Genomic DNA, 19237 nt, shown 5'->3' with positions numbered 1-19237 from the left:
GTTCCTGTAGCTGCAAAAGTAGCCTCAGCCCAAAACAACGCTCTTCTCGTCTTTGTTTTTTTTTTACTTCTTTCCTCTGGGGCCGCAGAGCAGCCCATTTCGCTGTTCCCGCTGATATGCGTCTACGGCGACACGCTTCAGCCGACGACCCCGATGCCAGCCGATGGCACCTGCGACTTCCTGTACTACGACTCCTTCTTCAAGGACGGCCAGAACAAGATCGGGCCTCACGCCGTCCACAGCACGTCCCTCAACACTTTCCTCAGGCTGTCGAAGAGCGGCACCTACACCACCACCCAGATGGGCATCGGATTCTCGCAGTAGTACGGTGGCCTATGTCATTAGAGACTTTTATCGGTTTGGGAGATAAATAGCGGGGCACAAGTGCGCATGCGCATAACAATAACGCTGCACGGATTATTTTCCAGCTCATGCGCACTGGGGCATCGCTATAGCCCTGTCCCTCTAACCCATAGGGTGCCGTTGTTGTAGAACTTCCTATTAACGATTGTTGGGAGCGGAGGAGACTGGAGCGGAGCACAAGGAAACGGTCCGGAGCAGTTTGGAGTGGAATGAAGTGGTTTGGAGGGGTGTGGAGTAGCTGGCAGCTGGGCGGTGCAGTTGGGAATTCAGTGGACAATAAGAGTCTCTTTGTACACACTTAATGCGAGAGGACTATTATCGTATCTCAATTAGAAGCAAGGACCGCACCGAAACCGGCCAAGAAAAAGACGTAGGTTGATAAACTGCAGCATTATAGCGAAGAGGGCGCGTTGGTATTGCATACCGAACGCAAGAGGAACGCTTCAAAGAGGACGAACACAAAAATGCGCCATTTGTCGGTAGCGGAATGATCTGCTCCTTCTCTTTCTATGACATCCGTTTTCGTGCAGTTTTTGTGTTAATTATGTTCATCGGCATTAATTATTTTCAGTATATAAATTGGTATTGTAAAGGCACGTTTGTGGAGTGTGCTGGAGCCAGACACCGAAGATTTCTATACGCAACTTTGTTCATAGCTTACTCACAGCGATACCAAGCGAAAATATGTAATTATTATGTAAGTACCGATTGAGTATCATATCATTTCTTTTCAAATTTTTAATATTTGATTAGTGATGCCGATGAAAACGTAACTGGGTTCTTGATCCTAAACGAAAGCCATGAGTATTGTCGCAAAGAAGCTGCGTTGGACTACAACTGCTATCGCACACTTCACTGAGTGGACACTCTGACCCTGAGAATGCCCGCTGGGTGTCATGCTGTCTCCAGAAAGTTGAAACAAACTCCCTAGTAAAATGTGGGCTGTAATATGCACGTGTTAGCAGGTTGTAAGAGTTAAGGTTGTCTGTAGTTGTTACATGATGACTAGCTCTTGCTCCAAAAAAAAATCGACAAAAGCTGTGCCGCACACATTGGAAGTCTTGCAGCTGAATTACATTGTTTTCAATCGCAGTAAAACATTATATAAGCCACGGGGGATCACTCACTATGGCACTCGATCGGCTGCCAAGGATGAGGTCGAGAATCTGAATGCTGCACGCGGAAGCGGCATTTCAATGGAGGCGAAATACAAGAGTAGCCTGTGGGCTGGGCGATGTCAGTGCACATTAAAAAATTTCAGCTGGTCAAAATTAATATAGTTCTCGACTACGATGACTGCGACGAATTGAGGCAGTTACTACGCGTCTCCTTTCCACATAGGCAGTTATTAAAGACGACAACTCACAAGAGACAAAAATGCCTCGTAAAAGAAATTTGAATTCCTTAGTGTTTGAAATTGTGTGCAAATAGACAAAGTAGCCGTACTTTGTGTTTTAAAATAGAGCGCTTTTCAATTCGAACCCACGGTGGGCCGTATGACCTTCGAAACCCTCCGCCACTCGAACATAATGGTTTGTTTGCATCGAGCAGAATTCGTATTTAGCTTGGCTGGTGTTTGTTGGAAAACATGAGTTAAATTTTAACAATACGACTTTTTTAAGGCAAATCTTCAATGAACGCTTCGATAGTTTTCGGGCAGCCTAAAGGTATGCATTAGCTCAGGATAAATTTATCAAGAAGTGTGGAATACACTGCAAAACTTACTCCAATCAACTTCCAGTGGGTGGTCGCGGAGTACCTTTCGTTCTGAACGTCGTGAGTTTGAGCTCAGTGCCGGAAAAAAAATGTTACATTTAACAACAAATAATTTTTGACGGTTAACAAACGTCACCGTAGCCAGAGGCAATCAAAGAATTTTTTTGCTAAGAACAAACATTGGATGGAGTGGCACTCAGTGATCCTTCTATAAACTCCCACAGATAGTAGCGTGCTAGGCTAACAACCAGGCAGACCTCTCCTGCATTCATTAAAGTCTCTCTCCTCCTCCTCCTCCTCCTCTTTCTCCTCCCATAGGCAGTGGCGCCGTCCAAGGGCGTCCGCAGAATTTTTTGCAGGGGGGGGCCCCGTTGGTGCCCCGGGGGGGGGGGGGGGGGGGGGGGGTATGTTCGTAGCAGAAAGGCGCTATTTGCGGAGTAAATTTATTTATTTATATATAAATAAAAATTAAACAAAATGCACACATGAAAGAAAAATTACAAACAGCAAATTAAAGCGCGGCTAGGAGAGGTACATTGGAGTTTATCAACGAAGAAACAACTAAAATTAATAAAAATGCAAAAAGATGCTATATCACTTCGTGGAGAAGAGTGCTCAGTCTTGCTGCATACGGGTTCTCGACTCACCCGGATTGATGACCAGCACACAGCACAGTATGTTCACAAACACGCAACTACAGTCACTCAGTCAGTCTTCCTTGAACAGCAACTGTAGGCGCCTCGGATTTTTCTGGGCGAATTGCGTAATTACACGTGTGATAAATTCACTTCTGTGCTTCATTACACGCTCTCGGTGCACACTCATCATACACATTGATTGGAAAAACTGTTGAACGCGTACGTTGAAAACAAAAGATGACTATATATACAACGAAAACTTATTTACAAGATAAATGCACGCTCGCAGCTTCATACACCTCGCTCCATCTTGCTTGCGCATCCGCACAGTCGAGCAACCGCACACACACTGCTCTCCGCTCGTCGTTTTCTCGTCCGCTGTCTTGGTTGTTCTCAGCTTCGCTGACAACCGGCCACTAAAAACACCCAAGCACAAACACAGAGGCGCGCACACGTGCAAGGGCTTACTTGCCGCAGTATCCCCGAATGCGCACTTTGGGGATGAAAGGAACGCCGCGCAACTTCCGAGGGGAAGGGACACTCGCCACTCCAGTCGGAAAATTTGTTTTTGTGTTTTTATGGGGTTCAGAGCCCCAAAACGACTCAGGCTATGAGGGATGGAGTAGTACAGAGTTCCGGGTAATGTCGACCACCTGGGTCTCTTTACCATGCACTGACACGCACAGTACATGGGCGCTATTGTGATTTGAGGCCCAGCCAGAGGTGACAGGCGAGCCAGGCAGGCGCCATCGGGCTGCGTTGACCAAAGGCGCTGGTTTTCGCAGAAGACGCAAAGAACGCTGGTGTGGGGGCGCCTCGGGAGACTGCGTCGCCGTGAACAAAAGCAGCTAATCCCCTTTGCCGGAGATTCTGAAAGCGGCGCTTCTACCGAACTGCGCTACCCGTGGATCGGAGGAGACAGCGAGCGGCGGCGGCGCCAACTCATCGTCCGCTTGCCCCTGAGCAGCCCGACAAAGCGGGGGTGGACACGGCTGATTTTACCTTCCCTCCTTAAGAATTCATCGGTGACCGGCGTAACGATAGGCGAAAACAAGATGCCCCATGCACTGTCTGCCTCCGTGTCGCTATCTCTCTAGAGATCAAAGAAACAGACACCCATCTCAAGGCGGCTCGAAACACATGCTCGCCGGTGCCGCTGTATGTCTGGAACAGGTCGCCCTTCAGTAGAGCTAACGATGGCGTGGTTTGAAAACGGCGGAACGACGCACGCCCGGACGCGGCATTTCGCAGATGTGACCATGCGGGGCTGCTTTTACCCTTTTGACTGAGCGCACCACCGCCCCTGGCGTGCGGCCATCACTCACGGTTCGAGTGAGTGATTTTCCAGGGGGGTGCAGCCGCCCCCCCTTGCCCCCCCCTCCGGACGCCCATGGCGCCGTCACTCTTCGGAACTTCAAAAAACCCTTTGGGCCCTGTTTCAAGTTTCATAACTGCTGTGATCACAGGGCCCTTACTCGGATCAACTGCTTCTATATTTCGCACTCAACGAGCCAAAACCGAAAAGGCAGCCAAAAAGCCAGACAAGTCTTTTTTTTTTTCGCTATTTAAGACAAAATAGCTCAATTAATTACTAGATAAATTAGGTGGGCGGATCAGATTAAGAAGCTTGCGGGGATACGATGGCCGCAACTGGCAAAGGATAGGGCTAATTGGAAATACATAGGAGAGGCCTTTTTCCCTGCAGTGGGCGTAATCAGGCTGATGATGATGATTATGATGATGAAGAACTGCATATTGGTCTAGCTGGTGTTGATTCATAATGATGGTTCAATAGCGCAAACACACACATACCAAGGAAGAGACAAGACACACAAACCAGCACTGAACTTAAAACTGATTTTTCCTTAGGAAGAAGGACGTCATGTATACACCACGAAAAAAAACAGCGCACATGCGCAATGTCAACGAACTCCTAGGGATGCTAAAAGGTAATACCTAGGAGTTCGTTGACATTGCGCATGTGCGCTGTTTTTTTAACGAACTCCTAGGTATTACCTTTTAGCATCCCTAGGGGTTCGTTGACATTGCGCATGTGCGCTGTTTTTTTTTTTTCGTGGTGTATACATGACGTCCTTCTTCCTAATGAAAAATCAGTTTTAAGTTCAGTGCTGGTTTGTGTGTCTTGTCTCTTCCTTGGTATGTGTGTGTTTGCGCTATTGAACCATCATTATGAATCAACACCAGCTAGACCAATATGCAGTTCTTCATCTAAAAGGTAATACCCTGCTGACCCGAAAGACGCGGGTTCGATCCCGGCCGCGGCGGTTGAATTTCTTTGGAGGAGAAATTCTAGAGGCCCGTGTACTGTACGATGTCAGTGCACGTTAAAGAACCCCAGGTGGTCGAAATTTCCGGAGCCCTCCACTACGGCGTCTCTCATAGCCTTAGTCGCTTTGGGACGTTAAACCCCATAAACCAAACCATAAACCAAACCTAAAAGGTAATACCTGCACTGACACCGATCAGCGCGCGACGGCCTGACGCACGTCTCACGCCACTCTCGTCTCGGTCCTGCGACTTCTCCAGCGGTGCGTCCGAGGCCCTGCAGCTGCTGAACTCCGACGAGGGGGACACGTACATGTCCAACCTGTGGAACGATGTGGGGCTCCGCCACTACGGCATCCTGGACGTCGAGCCTGCGATCTCCAACTTGCGCGACCTGCACAGCCTCTTGTGGGTGAGCAACGCACCTCGAAGAGTGTGGCACGGCTGTTTCCGCAAGTACTGCGTTATTCACAAATGCGGAGAGCCTTTTAAGTGCATTGCAAGACTTTTGTAGCGAAAGCTACATTGGTCACGAACTTGCGATTTTGCTATGGCGGTGCTCCGAGGAGGCACAGAGACCGACCTTGAGACGTTGCCTAGCAACCACCGATGCTGGCGGACGCCGCGCGCTCGCCGCGCCATCTGGATTGACGTCGCGCCACGCGCCTCGCCGCGGAGCCGCCGCCGTTTGTAATGACGTCACACCGCCTGCCTCGTCGTTGCGCTCGCCTCCGCTCGCATCGCTTTCGCAGCGCATATCCTGGTATAGCCGAGTAAGCCACTGCCAATTTTTACGCCGGATTCTTGCTAGTACGCTTTTGCGTCGTTTGTCGGGGTCTAAACAAGTTCAGATCCAAGTCTAGCCCGTGTACTTCAAGAGCACACGCAGTATGTATGGTTCCCAATAGTGTATATGAAGCGCCTACGTGGCAGCATACATAAGAAGGGTTCTGCTTGTTATCCAGGCGATCTTGGAAGAAGATGCATATAGCTGGGCTTATTTTACAACTCCTGTAAGGATCAGAGGGAAAGTGCAGTAATTCGTCACGGGCCGTAAGCGCAGTCGTTGGGAATGCGTTTCTACACTATTTGTACGCGGTGCTTGGATAGTGTAAACTCAATTTATACAGCGATAGCTGTTAATGTCAAGAAAACCCCGGACGTTGGCATTGACGTCCGTACAGAGGTAAGTGCGGTAGAGGAGGGGGACATAGAAGAAGGAAATGGCAAGGTTAAAGCCCTACGTAATCGAAAGTAGCAGCTGCAAATTAATTTCGACCAACCGGGAATTTTTAGGAAAGAGGGGAGGGGCTTACGTAGCACTAGGTAACGGCTATCACCGGCCTAGAGTTCAGTGCATTAAGGGTTTGCTAGTTTTCTCTTTCTTCGTGTTAGTACCGTGCGCTTAGGATAGCATTTAGAACAGAACACGAACGAAACGAGTCAAATTGCCGTACATAACCTGTCAAGCCCTTTTTTTTTTGCTGCAAAATGTTTTACTGTCTTTTACCGCACTATATTTAAGCACCTACTATAAAGACCGTTCGATTAATCCGACACGACACTACAAATTTACAGGGGAACGTAATTACACTGTATTGACAATGAGATAGCATCACGGATAGCATTACAAGCTGCTAATGTATCTGCCTGAAATGCAGTCGCTTCCAGTCTTGTTTGCTGCGTTTCAATGTTCCAGCCATGGTAATTATCCTGTGTGGTGACGGCGCCTAGCTCCAGCCAATGAGAATTATCCAGTCTCGTGACGTCGCTTTCCCTATCCAATGGGCGAATGTTATGACTAACGCTGGGGCTTATATTCTGTCGCACTAATAATAAACACATTGTTTTTTTCTGCTCAGGCCGCCTCCTTTCTGTAGCCTTAGATAGACGAAAATGACCACGCTACAGTTGACCCATTAATTTGGCTGAAACCGAACGCAGGCGCTGAGGAGTCAGCAACAGTGGAACCTGGGCGAAATGAAGATCATTCCCGGGCCTACAGCGTACCTGGTGGTGGGAGTGACGTTCAGGAACCCCCGCGACGGGCCAGCCTACGCTGCGTTGGAGATGCTGTTCGCGTAAGCGAGATGTCCGGCGGTCATCCGCATTGGCCAGTATCTTCTCTCAAAAGCGACCAAAGCCCAGAAGTCGTGGGAAAACAGTTTTAGTTCTCGAGGCTGCCACTACGTGCCGCATGGCGTCGAAGATTCAAAATTGGAGTAAAAAATCGCTTTATGATAATCCAAAATTCAGACTTCCTTGCTTGAAACCTGATAAAGATACCTTGGAAAGGGCAGGTTGAAGAATAAATATTCCCAAGAAATATATTTATAATCGACAATGAAAAACAAAACATTTTCTTAACCTTTTTCGTAAACTGTATCATCATCGCATGCTACCCGATGCCCTCATTTCGTCCCCTAGATACGTGTAAAACTGCATTGATCATCGCCACAGGGTTGGCATTGAAACATGTAACAGTCTAACGGTATTTCAGACTTTGACGCTGGAGACTGGTTGAAAAACAAGGGTTCAGAGCTAAACACGAATAATCTGAGCAACCGAGGCTCAATATTATCCTGTATAAATAAGCGAAATATACTTCTTTCATTCCTTAAGGCGATAACTGTAGGGGGCCGTTCTGTGATATCGCGTCGTCGTTGCCGTCCACGTACGCCGCATCCCTGCACCCCTATCGCCCCTATATCATAAAACCAAGCAATGCCGCCCCGCTAGGCTGCAGGGTCCACGTTGGTCGTGGCACTGGCACATCCTCCATAAGCTCTCAACGACCAACCTAACCTTCCCCTTACAAATTTTTTTAGACAGTCTACACATTATCGATAGACTTCTGTCTTAAAGCCTATAAACTCTATATGGACAAATTCTAGAGAACAGACTTTAGGCAATACAAATGCTGTAGAAAGTCTATAGACAATCTGTATATTTATTCCCATATACTTTCAGTAGGCTTTTTGTCTGCAGACTATGAATAGACAAAAAATTACCGACGATTACGTTACTTCCTAATGCGAAATTTGAGCGCAGCAAATAAGCTGTTTCACCTTTTCGATAGATTGAGGCAAAGAAATCGAGCAACACATGTATGCGCTATCACAGAATTTTTTTTTTATTTTTACACGTATTCGCAATTTCGGCTCGGGCGGTGCACATATACAGATCCGCCGCCACCGATCTGGCTCTCTGATTGCCACCGCACAGGGGTTGCATTGGAGGAGGAGCGAAGAAAGGAATTAAGTTCGAGCCGGCGCTTTGACAACCGGAGACTTGCAGGAAGAGGGGGGAGGGGGGCGGCGTGTACACCCAGCGGCAAACGATGGGGGCAGAAGCGCGCGCAGCAAGCGGACAACACGATAAAGGGAGGAGGGAAGAGATAGCAGCGACTGACTGATGCCGCTGACGCCGATAGCGCTGGGGGGATGAAAGGGGGCGGAGCTGGTTACGAGGCCGACGCCGACGACGACGCGAAACCCAGGAACGAACGCCAAAGAGCTGCGCTCTAAAAGAAATATCTATAGGAAGGCAATAAAGTCTATAAGAAGTCTATAGACTGTCTACAGACAACTTTTATAAGGGTCCATTTCTAATTTGCAGAAGGTTCCCCGTGGATGCGCTGATTGCTCGCACACACCTGACGGAGAGGGATGACGCTCGCCATGACTGCCGGATCACGGGCCCCACTCTGTACAAGAACCCGCCCATGCCGTACCAGCTGTCCCTGGTGAGTGTCCTGCACAGCAGCTAATTTGGTTTAGGTTTAGGTTTATTGGGGTCCCAAAGCGACGTCCCAAAGCGACTCAGGCTATGAGGGACGCCGTAGTGAAGGGCTCGGGAAATTTCGACCACCTGGGGTTCTTTAACGTGCATTGACATCGCACGGTACACGGGCCTCTTGAGTTCCGTCTCCATCGAAATTTGGCCGCCGCGGCCGGGGTCAAACCCGCGTCTTTCGGGTCAGCAGCCGAGCTCCGTAACAGCTGAGCAACCGCGGCGGAGACAGCGGATATTTCATTCGAGTTTTTATAATGCTTCGGTGTTAGATCCTCCATGTTGGAAAAATATTCCTGTCCATTCTTCTGAAGCTTTCGGTGGAAAGAAATGGAAAAAATGTCAAAAAATTGAGGGGGCACTTTGACTGTCTAAAGTGCGTAGAGGCGAAAGCGTTTTCCGCACAACTTTGTCTGCCTCTCTGGCACTGGTGACGTCAGCACTGGACGACGTCGCACATAAGTACTAATTATTAAGTAATTACAAATTAATGGCGAATTACCGATTCATGACTAAATACTAATTAACTACTAATTAATGACGCTTAAGCTTCGCCTTTAGGACTGGAACGCGACAGCGTGTTGTAGCGCTGCCAGGGAGTCCACGGAACGCCACCACCCCCATTCGGCGTGATGCCTTGCCGGAAAGGACATGGCGCAGTAATTCTCTGTCATCTCGATGGACACCTGAACCATACCGTATACAGGAAGGGAGGAAGTGGGAGTGAAAGAAGAAAGAGAAAGAGGGGCCGTAATGAAGAAAATAATTGTATTTGAGAAAATGAAATTACGCAGTAACTGTTTCACACATTTCTGTGGACACCCGTCATCCGTTTGTAGAGAAAGGGAGGAAGTGGGAGTGAAAGAAGAAAGAGAAAGAGGGGCTGTAATGAAGAAAATGATAATTTTATTTGAGGAAAGGAAATACAGTAACTGTCTCACTTATCTCGGTGGACACCCGACAAAAGCGTGACACCTCTGCTGACAAGTTTCTGTTGACAGCCTTCTGTCGACAACCATGAGGCATTAAAGGTTTTCGCCTTAAAATATGAGAGAGGAAAAGCTCTCCGTGGCGAGTGGAGAGAGAGAAAGAAAGTGGGGGGACGATGAGATGCCGGGAGGCGACGGGTGGCTAGTGAGGGAGAGTGGAGCTAGCGGGGGGTAAGGCTTGTCACAAGGTGAGGAAGGGCGAAAAACTAAACACAGGTGCCACCAGCCTATAGCCTTTTCGCAAGGAAACTGGGGATGCCAGAACGGTTATTTCGCAGATTATTGAGGGTGGGCTTGAGTGCCGTTTATTTCCAGACGGGGATCACGGAGTCCTTTTTCGTCATGTCATCATTAATTTGAACCGAGTGGCCGGGTGAACATGTTCCCTTTCAAGATTGAATTTTGTCACAATTAACACGTCTTCTGGTTCAGGACAAGCATCAACGTAGCTAGAAAAAGGCATAGAATCTACTTTTACTGAGAATAAAAATTGAATGGGGTTATGGTCCGTGTCCTTTAAGAAACAATTTCCTTCCAAACGGTGTTCCGTAATGTCGTCACCAATAACTACCGCATTCATCCTATTTCCACTTTAAGTGTTACCTGGGGTTAAAAAGCTATAGTCTTCCACGCTAGGAGAAGACAAGGTACATGGGCTTCTTTGAAAACACTCTGTGAAGAATGTCCGGAAGGGTAGCCTCAGTTCATCGACAAGACGGCATAAATGCATGACAAAACATGTGCGAAGTCATGCCCAGTCTGTGACGAGAAACGTTTGCCATTGGACGATCACTCCCTGCCGTTATTTTTTATGGCGTCTAGTGTCGCCGCTCTAAAAAAAATTATCGACGACCAATGCGATTAATGACGCTGAGTATGCATTAGCATTAGCCGCTTGCGCTGACTGGTTCAGACCGCGCCAGCGGGTGACGTGACCAAGTTCGTCAATCACCTTGTGATGCACCCTACCCCCTCTACACTCTTTCACACCCGACACCCGTTACTTCGCACCCTCTCTTCGTCTTCCCTCCGCCTCCTCTCTGAAAGTGGCGAGAGTCGTTACCTCTTTCCACTTTGCCACCTGCTAACCAAGGATTCAAACGAGTGGACGGACAACTTTTTCCAATGTGAGGGTTATAATGCTAACGCATCGGATCGTTCTCATTTCTTGATTCTCAGAGTGATTCTTGCGATCTGTCTGGCGCAGGTGGACGTGGTCCAATTCCTGCACGAAAAACGACATTCATTCGGCCGGCCAGCGGTCGCAGTGTCGTTCACCATGCAGGCTCGCTGGTACCGGCCTGCTGACACCAGCCCCCACTCTTACTTACAGTTATGGCCGGCCGGATACGTCTACCCGTACCCGGGCTTTAAGCCGGGCGAACCTTGCACGAGCCTCGGTGACCAGGAGCCGTTCACCAGCCCCTTCTACGTGAGCTGTCGCTCTAGAGTTTTAGAAAACGCCACTATATCAACAAAGTTCACAACTGTTCTCCATGTAGCTTAAGCCTGTCATTGTGAACGATGGATGGTCAAGCATGAAATCATGAATGCATATTGAGACCAGATTTTTCGCTCAAAAATTATTGACGCCCGCTGAAGGCAAAATGCTCTATTGTTTTCAAATGCTGCAAACAACGAATAATGAATATTTACAGAGACTCAAAACAAAGGTACTGTGTGCGACCGCTCCGAATAATTTTGACCTCTTTGATGCATTTACCCTGCGCCTCAGCTCAGAAATTCGGACCCATGCTTTTAGTTCGCACGGTTGCCACTTCGTGTCGCGTGGCGCAGAACACTTAAAGTGAGAGCGAGAATTTCCAATCGTCGGTAAATCCCACCGATTTTCTAAGGCAGTCAGAAATAGTTGGCGTGCGTGCAGAAAGGATTTTACGGGTCAGATTCCGCAGCGATGTGAAATACTAGGTTATAGTAATAACCGTGTAAACTCACTGTCTCGTAAAAGCATCTTGTTTTCTGAAATTTATAAGTTTAAAATATTCCCACTAGGTTACCTGGTATTCGCTCCTGGCTGCCAAAAGATGGCGTTAGCTGCTGAATGTACGAGAAAGCGGGGCATTCGAAGTGTCAGTGCACGGCTGTTTCCGAATTTCGGTTCCTTCAAGATGCGTTGGTGGCCAGGATCGAAGCCACTTACCTGAATTCAGCGGACAAAAGTTTTAGTAGAAGTGAGAGTGCAGTGGTAATCGAAACTGCGCAGCTTTGCTCGGGGCAAAAACTGTACAAGAAGCGACTGGAGCAGCTCGTGGACGGACAACAAATCATGTTCACGTTCAACGAGCGAGAAGGCCTGTCGCTGCTGTTCGACAACGAGGCCACCATCCGAACCAAGGTGAGCTGCTCAGCTAGCGACGCCATCGGTATCGAAGCGAGCATCGCGTCATAAGGTGCTCCTCTTGCAAGCGCCCGAGTCTGCTCCGCTCGTTACGTCTAATGCGAAATAATTTATTGAATCCAAAGCAAGGCAGTAATCGCTCATTGTCATCCACCCAAGAGCAGCCAAACGGCCACAAAGGAAGGCTATAGAGCTTTCTCAGAAACTGCGTGGTTAACGAAAAATTCCTCCTGGTCCAGGGTTCGAACCCGGGGGCACCGCTTCACCGCAGCACTCGCTCTACCAACTGGGCTAACCGGAACGGAAAGCTTATGGAAGGGCGAGCGCGAATTGATCAATAACTCGAAGTGGGAACACTGTCAAATGTTTAAAAGTACTATAGATAGATACAGAGAGGATGGAAAGGCAGGGATGTTAACCAGAATGGTTTCCGGTTCAAAGTGCCATCGTGTTGCCAACACATGCTGTGATTAAGGTGTGTGTGTGTGTGTGTGTGTGTGTGTGTGTGTGTGTGTGTGTGTGTGTGTGTGTGTGTGTGTGTGTGTGTGTGCGTGCGTGCGCGCGTGTGTGTGTGTGTGTGTGTGTGTGTGTGTGTGTGTGTGTGTGTGTGTGTGTGTGTGTGTGTGTGTGTGTGTGTGTGTGTGTGTGTGTGTGTGTGTGTGTGTGTGTGTGTGTGTGTGTGTGTGTGTGTGTGTGTGTGTCAGGCTTTGATAATCTTTAAAACATATACGAAGCATTTGTAATGGCGTTCTTCGAGAGAGAAAAAACGTGATCGAGCCAAGTGTTTATTCACGCGCAGTGTTTCACAGCGCAGGGTACGTAATGTGAAGGCGAAATAACCGCTGGTCCTTGAGGGTAACGGACCGGATTCCAAGAGAAGGCAAGCGTAGCAGGGCGCGGCAGAAAGTTAGGTTATCCGGCCTTCTTGTCGAACGTACCGACAAGCTTGACTTTTGAAGTAGGTGAGGAGGGAGGAGTAGGGTATGTAGTGAGAGAGCAGATTCCACGGAAGGCAGTCCGGCTACTGAGTGGTGCACGGTCAGAGCGGATACGTACAGGGTCAATCACGCTTAGAGGGAACATGGTTTCGCGTGGCTGCGCACACGTGGAGCACTATTGCGACCAAGCCGGTGGCCAACCCGTGCAAAGGGGCAGATGGCACGAAGTACCACGTCAAGGTCCCTCTTCTCAAGCTCCACACTGCACTGACTCATGAACGGGTTAGATGCAATGGCACTCCGCAGGTACGTGGCCACGCGGAGCCGTGTTTCCTCTAATTATGATTGACCCTGTACGTGCATTGCCATGGTGGCAGAGTGCAGCTGTAATGCATTAAAGCGGACGTGAAATCTGCATTGACTCATGAACTGGTTAGATGCAATGGCACTCCGCAAGTACGTGGCCACGCGGAGCCGTGTTCCCTCTAAGTGTGATTGACCCTGTACATGCATTGCCATGGTGGCAGAGTGCAGCTGTAATGCATTAAAGCAGACGTGAAATCTGCATTGACTCATGAACTGGTTAGATGCAATGGCACTCCGCAAGTACGTGGCCACGCGGAGCCGTGTTCCCTCTAAGTGTGATTGACCCTGTACATGCATTGCCATGGTGGCAGAGTGCAGCTGTAATGCATTAAAGCGGACGTGAAATCTGCATTGACTCATGAACTGGTTAGATGCAATGGCACTCCGCAAGTACGTGGCCACGCGGAGCCGTGTTCCCTCTAAGTGTGATTGACCCTGTACATGCATTGACATGGTGGCAGAGTGCAGCTGTAATGCATTAAAGCGGACGTGAAATCTGCATTGACTCATGAACTGGTTAGATGCAATGGCACTCCGCAAGTACGTGGCCACGCGGAGCCGTGTTCCCTATAAGTGTGATTGACCCTGTGCGTGCATTGCCATGGTGGCAGAGTGCAGTTGTGAGGCATCAAAGCGGACAGGGTTGATTGGGGAGACATGGGAGAGGCCTTTGCCCTGCAGTGGACGTAGTCAGGCTGATGATGATGATGATGAAAGCGGACGTCTCTTCTTGACCGCGCGCGCAGTACTGCAACCTCCGCAAGATCCTGAACGGCGTCGCGTACGGCATCGCCGTTTTCGACGTAGACTACGACGCCCTGGCGAAGAACCCGTGCGGGGAAGAGAAGAACCTGCGCCGGGTGGACCTGATACGCAAGGTCGTCGACTACGTCAAGAAGAAGGAGAACCAGCACTACCCGAACGACTGCTGGACAGTCACCTGAGGCTCCCTTGCGTGACCGGCAGACCGAGTTCGCCGAGTTATTTTGGGGAACTATATCTGTGTCGCGCTGTGCCCCTAATACTCTCTTTTTCTTTGTTTTTAATGAATTAAGTATTGCCTCGGGACATCTAGGAAAGAATAAAATATTTGAAAAGAGGCTCGTGGAATAAATGAAGTTTGGAAAGAAACGTTCGCGTGGTCCCTATGGTCCTGAATAACTTGTTGTTCTTGCTTACGCTATCTTTGGGAAATTCTTGTTCAGCTTAACATAAAGCAACCGCCAGCAGAGCAAGAATAAAATGCAACATGGCCCCATATTGCAAGCATGATTTCATGCGTTCCATTCTGTGTATAAGGGCATACAGCGTGGACAGCCGTAGCTGCTGCAGTGTGAACCAGAAAGCTGGCGAGATAACTATCGGCATCCCCGTTGTACCTAGATGTTGGTGAGTGGTACAGTGCCTAGTAAATTAAAGTGGTCATTGTTTTATCTAACGTGTACACCCCCGTTTTTAAAACTTTAAATACTATTCGGCTTATAACATTTTCCCCAAACAAGGCTATTTTTATTTTTCTAAGCTATATTAATTCGATTCCTGTGGCGTCTCATGCAATTTTTCCACTTTGTTTTCACGCCACCAATACTCCAGTCTTCTTCGGCTTGCCTCTACAGCTGATGCGTTTATTCTGCTTTCACTGTCACTAGCTGCCAAAGGTGGGGAGAATCACTAAGTCCTGTTTGATATCTGGATGCATAATTTTAGTCTGATAGAACGTGTTTAATGTTTTCTACACTGCTCCAGTACCCCACAGGATATACAGAAAATGCCTGGTATTTTCCGCGATGGCGCTGCGAATGCTGTCGCATTTGTAACGGTATCATACCGCCTATGTTCGATCACGGCCGCGGCTGTCGAGTTTCGAAGGAGGCGAGATGCTAGAGGCCCGTGTGTACAGTGCGAAGTTGGTTGGTTTGGTTGGTTGGTTTATGTGGTTTAACATCCCAAAGCGACTAAGGCTATGAGAGACGCCGTAGTGGAGGGCTCCGGAAATTTCGACCACCTGGAGTTATTTAATGTGCACTGACATCGCACAGTACACGGGCCTCCAGAATTTCTCCTCCAAAGAAATTCGACCGCCGCGGCCGGGATCGAACCCGCGTCTTTCGGGTCAGCAGCCGAGCGTCATAACCACTGAGCCACCGCGGCGGCCGTACAGTGCGATGTGAGTGCACGTTCACGAACCCCAGGCGGTTGAAATTTCCCGAGCCCTTCACTACAGCGTCCCTCATAGCCTGGGTCGCTTTGGGAGGGTAAACCCCCATAAACCATAAACATTTATTAAAGGCCTCCCATTCAATATACACGAACAAACAAAACGCGGTTTTTTTTATTCGTGCTGTTTGCCATTAGGCATAATGAAAAAGGGAAAGAAAGCTATAAAAAGGACTGTAAACAAGCCTCGCTTAAAAAGCGGCAAAAGTTCGCGATAAAGCGATTATCTTGAGTCCACTTGCGCGGTTAATCCGTGAAGACCACTCGGAAAAAGGCGACCTCGCTGGTCTCTCTTTTGACCTTTTCGTACGATTAGGACTGTTTACTTATTTATAACAGGACCAGCCACTGACCAAAATGTGTCATACGTATCATGGCAGAAGTGATAACACCGCCTCTGATATTGTAAGAACTGACCACTGCAGTGTAGATGAAACGCAGATTTATACTTTTATTTGAGCATTGAAAATCTCAAAAAACAAACTGAGGGGCCATTTTCAGGCGAAATCATGCCTTTATCTGTGTCGAATATGCATTCCTTAATTTATATATTTCCTTATTTCAAAAAACTTTTTGTACATCTGTCAGTCGCCGCCTGTGCCATGGCCAATGCCCAGCAGGGCAACAACAAGAACGTTGCGAGAGCTACATTACGAGCAAGTCTCGCCGTTTCGCCGTGGCACGAGTTTCGCCATTGCCGCACCTTGACCTTGAGCCGTTGCCTAGCAACCGCCTCAGGTGACGGACGCCGCTTGCCGCGCCATCTGGCGTGACGTCACAGGAGGAGTTGGTGCCGCGGCGTGCCGGCGAAACTAAGTTGCAACAGCTGTGCGCATGCGCCGTAGGAAGAGAGGAGTTGGTGCAGCTGTATATATACACAGAAGGCGGCTCGGTGGAGCCGTCGGTAGATATGGATACTGTGAGTCGCAGAGACTGAGAGAAGCCAGGCTTCAACTACAAGACGAAGAACCGGAAATAAAATAAATGCGTCGCACTTTGCTGCATAACAAATGTCCCGTCTTTAATGTAGCCGCAATTAGACGCAACGGGGGATAACAACAAAAGCTAAACATTGGGCGTAGCCGAAGAGAAACCAAGCTAAACGACAAGGAGTAATCAAGTTTAACCGTACTCTCGCCACCTATATCCTGGCCTAGATGAGCTAAGCCATTGCCATTTTTTTCATCATCCTCATCATTATGTTCTTGAATAATAATTCTGCTTTCATTGCATTATTGTAAAATGTTTTTGAGCATCGGGACGTCGCCGCCAGAGACCTGGCCAATCCCCCCCGTGGGTTAGCGCTATTTTTCATTTCAAGAGAACAACAACAGCGACAATGCAATACCGTTTTTGCCAGTCTTCTGGGAACAAAACGCATTCCATCATGATCTTTCGTTATACCCCTTTTATCCATTTATTACGGCCTTCTCTTTTCTGCTATTCCTACTTCTGTTTTCTTTTCTTTTTGTTGTGTCGGCGTGGCCGCCACGAACGCCACGCCAGAGCACGTTGGGGCACTCCGGGACGGCTGCCTAAAGAGAGCCACGGACGCGGACGCTGACCGACGTCGAGAGAGCCCGTTTTATTCAGAGCGCAATGCAATTAGACTCAGCGCCGTTAATACAGCGCCCCCTGAGGCGAGTAATCTTTGGTCTCGAAACTGAAACCACGATACAACACTTTTGCTATTTAGTTATTACAAATTTAAGATTATTAGGCACCTCTACTACCTTCAACCATCCCTGTCATGAAAACTAAGTTGCTCAAATTTTGTATATCATCTCATTCCTGCCCCATGCAGTCTACAAAACTGGTATAGTCACCGCCCCGTCATGGCCAATTCCCCTTGTGGGTATGCGCCATTTATATGGAGCCAACAATAACAGTAAGCCCAACGGTCAGGGCAGGGGAAATTCTTGCAGACTTTCATGACGCCGGTGTTGGCATCCTTTCAGTTTACCGCTGCAGCAGAGAGGCTGGAGGCTCTCGAACACCAACGGAGTCGGTTATTGCAACATTCGCAGGGTACTCTTGTCCGTCCGAGATCAAAGTTTGGCCTATTGTGTACCGTGTAGACCCACTGCAGCCCCGTCCTTTACAATGTAAGAATTGCTGGCGGTTCGGTCACAGTGCCAAATCTTGCAAGTCCGCAACGCGCTGTCGCGTTTGTGGCGGTGATCATGCACACGACATTTGCACTTCTGAGTCGCTTAGCTGCTGTCTTTGCCACTCTGATCACACAGCTGACGACCCCACCTGCCCCAAGCGTGCCGATGAGCAGAACGTCTTGGACATTATTCAGCGTGACAGGTGCTCGCGCGCTGATTCATACGCCCGCCTTGACAGACGGCAGTGCTCATACGCAAGTATTGCCCGCACGTCCACTGCTGATGTGGAGGCAGCCTTAACTAAGTCCGTTGTTGCTGCGGTGGAGAAGGCTGTTGCTGGCGTACTTGACCGCATGATCAGTACGTTCAGCGACGCCTTGTCCCAGGTCATTTCCGCGCAGGCTGCTTCATCGGCTTTAAGTAACCTCAACTCGTCTACCTGTCCTTCCTCCTCTGCCACTGCTGCTATTCAGCCCACCACCCCTTCTACCTCCACGTCCGTGGATGTAAATGACTCTGACCAAGTCCCCCTCTCTAACGCTTGTGAGTCAGATGTTGAAATGACTACTCCATCTCAGAAGCGTCGTGCTTCCTCTTCTCCATCGAAATCTGACCATCATCATGGTAAGACTAAGAAAAGTTCGCCTGGAATTTCAAAGAAAACAGATGTGTTGAAAGAGGCTGTTGCGGCTACGTTTTTAAAGCAATAATCATGGCGGGAATATCTGTTCTACAGTGGAATTGTCGCTCTATATCATCTTCTTTCCCCGATTTACAGCAGCTTATACTAAAACATAGTCCAGACATTATTTTAATACAGGAGTCGTGGCTCAATCCTAATCGCCCATTTGCAATTAAAAATTTCTCCGTTTTTAGAAATGATCGCCCAAACGGCAGGGGTGGGGGCTTACTAACATTGATTTCAACGAAACTGTATCATCGTGCTAAAGTGTCTCACAAAATTATGAGACCTGATTGTGAGATACTTGCCGTTGAAATCATTATTCCGCAGTGCGCCCCTGTTACGGTGGCAAATATCTACTTCCCCGCAGGAGTCCGTAGGACGGATGAGCTCGATGCGTTACTGCGCATCAGCAGACGAGTAGTTCTAGCTGGGGACTTCAATTCTCATCATGTAATTTGGGGTTTCAGATCAGACTTTAGCGGGAAATTACTTTGGTCTTGGATGTCAGCAAACGGCGTGTGCTGTTACAATAGTCGCGCCATAACTTACATGAGGGCTAATTCTCGATCAGCAATTGATTTAACGCTAGCAGTTAATGGTACAGCGGTATCTTCGTGGTGTACAGTTGACTGCGGTACGTCCAGTGACCACTCCCCAATCACTTTCACTATTGCGTGCAGTCCAGTCAGGGCGACTGGTTCGCCACAAAAATTTATAAATACTACACTGTTCAAGAACCTCCTAGGTGAGGCCCTCTCGTCTGTTTCCCCCTCCGAT

At 48.6% G+C, this 19237-nt stretch overlaps 1 protein-coding gene across 1 annotated transcript; it reads left to right on the top strand.

The window, feature by feature from the left end:
* The first annotated feature begins 200 nt into the window (after window positions 1-200).
* LOC149366235 (uncharacterized) lies at window positions 201-14391 on the top strand. Its single transcript, XM_089554875.1, has 6 exons — window positions 201-323; window positions 5265-5415; window positions 6948-7084; window positions 8622-8748; window positions 10992-11216; window positions 14194-14391. Exons 1-6 carry the CDS (start codon window positions 301-303, stop codon window positions 14389-14391), a joined length of 861 nt encoding a protein of 286 aa, XP_089411001.1. The 5' UTR covers window positions 201-300.
* The last annotated feature ends 4846 nt before the right edge of the window (window positions 14392-19237 follow it).

The sequence above is a fragment of the Amblyomma mixtum genome, chromosome 1 (genome assembly GCF_055824585.1).
Source record: "Amblyomma mixtum isolate Tamu chromosome 1, ASM5582458v1, whole genome shotgun sequence".
Lineage (NCBI taxonomy): Eukaryota > Metazoa > Arthropoda > Arachnida > Ixodida > Ixodidae > Amblyomma > Amblyomma mixtum.
The sequence above is the reverse complement of the archived record's forward strand: the minus strand, read 5'-3'. Positions and strand labels throughout refer to the sequence as shown.

What these genes read in the sequence shown, in the direction of transcription:
- LOC149366235 (XM_089554875.1), top strand. Translation starts at nt 301, where the DNA reads ATGGGCATCGGATTCTCGCAGTA. An exon ending in ACCTGCACAGCCTCTTGTGG is followed by an intron (nt 5,416 to 6,947) that starts GTGAGCAACGCA and finishes AACCGAACGCAG; the next exon opens with GCGCTGAGGAGTCAGCAACA. An exon ending in TGCCGTACCAGCTGTCCCTG is followed by an intron (nt 8,749 to 10,991) that starts GTGAGTGTCCTG and finishes TGTCTGGCGCAG; the next exon opens with GTGGACGTGGTCCAATTCCT.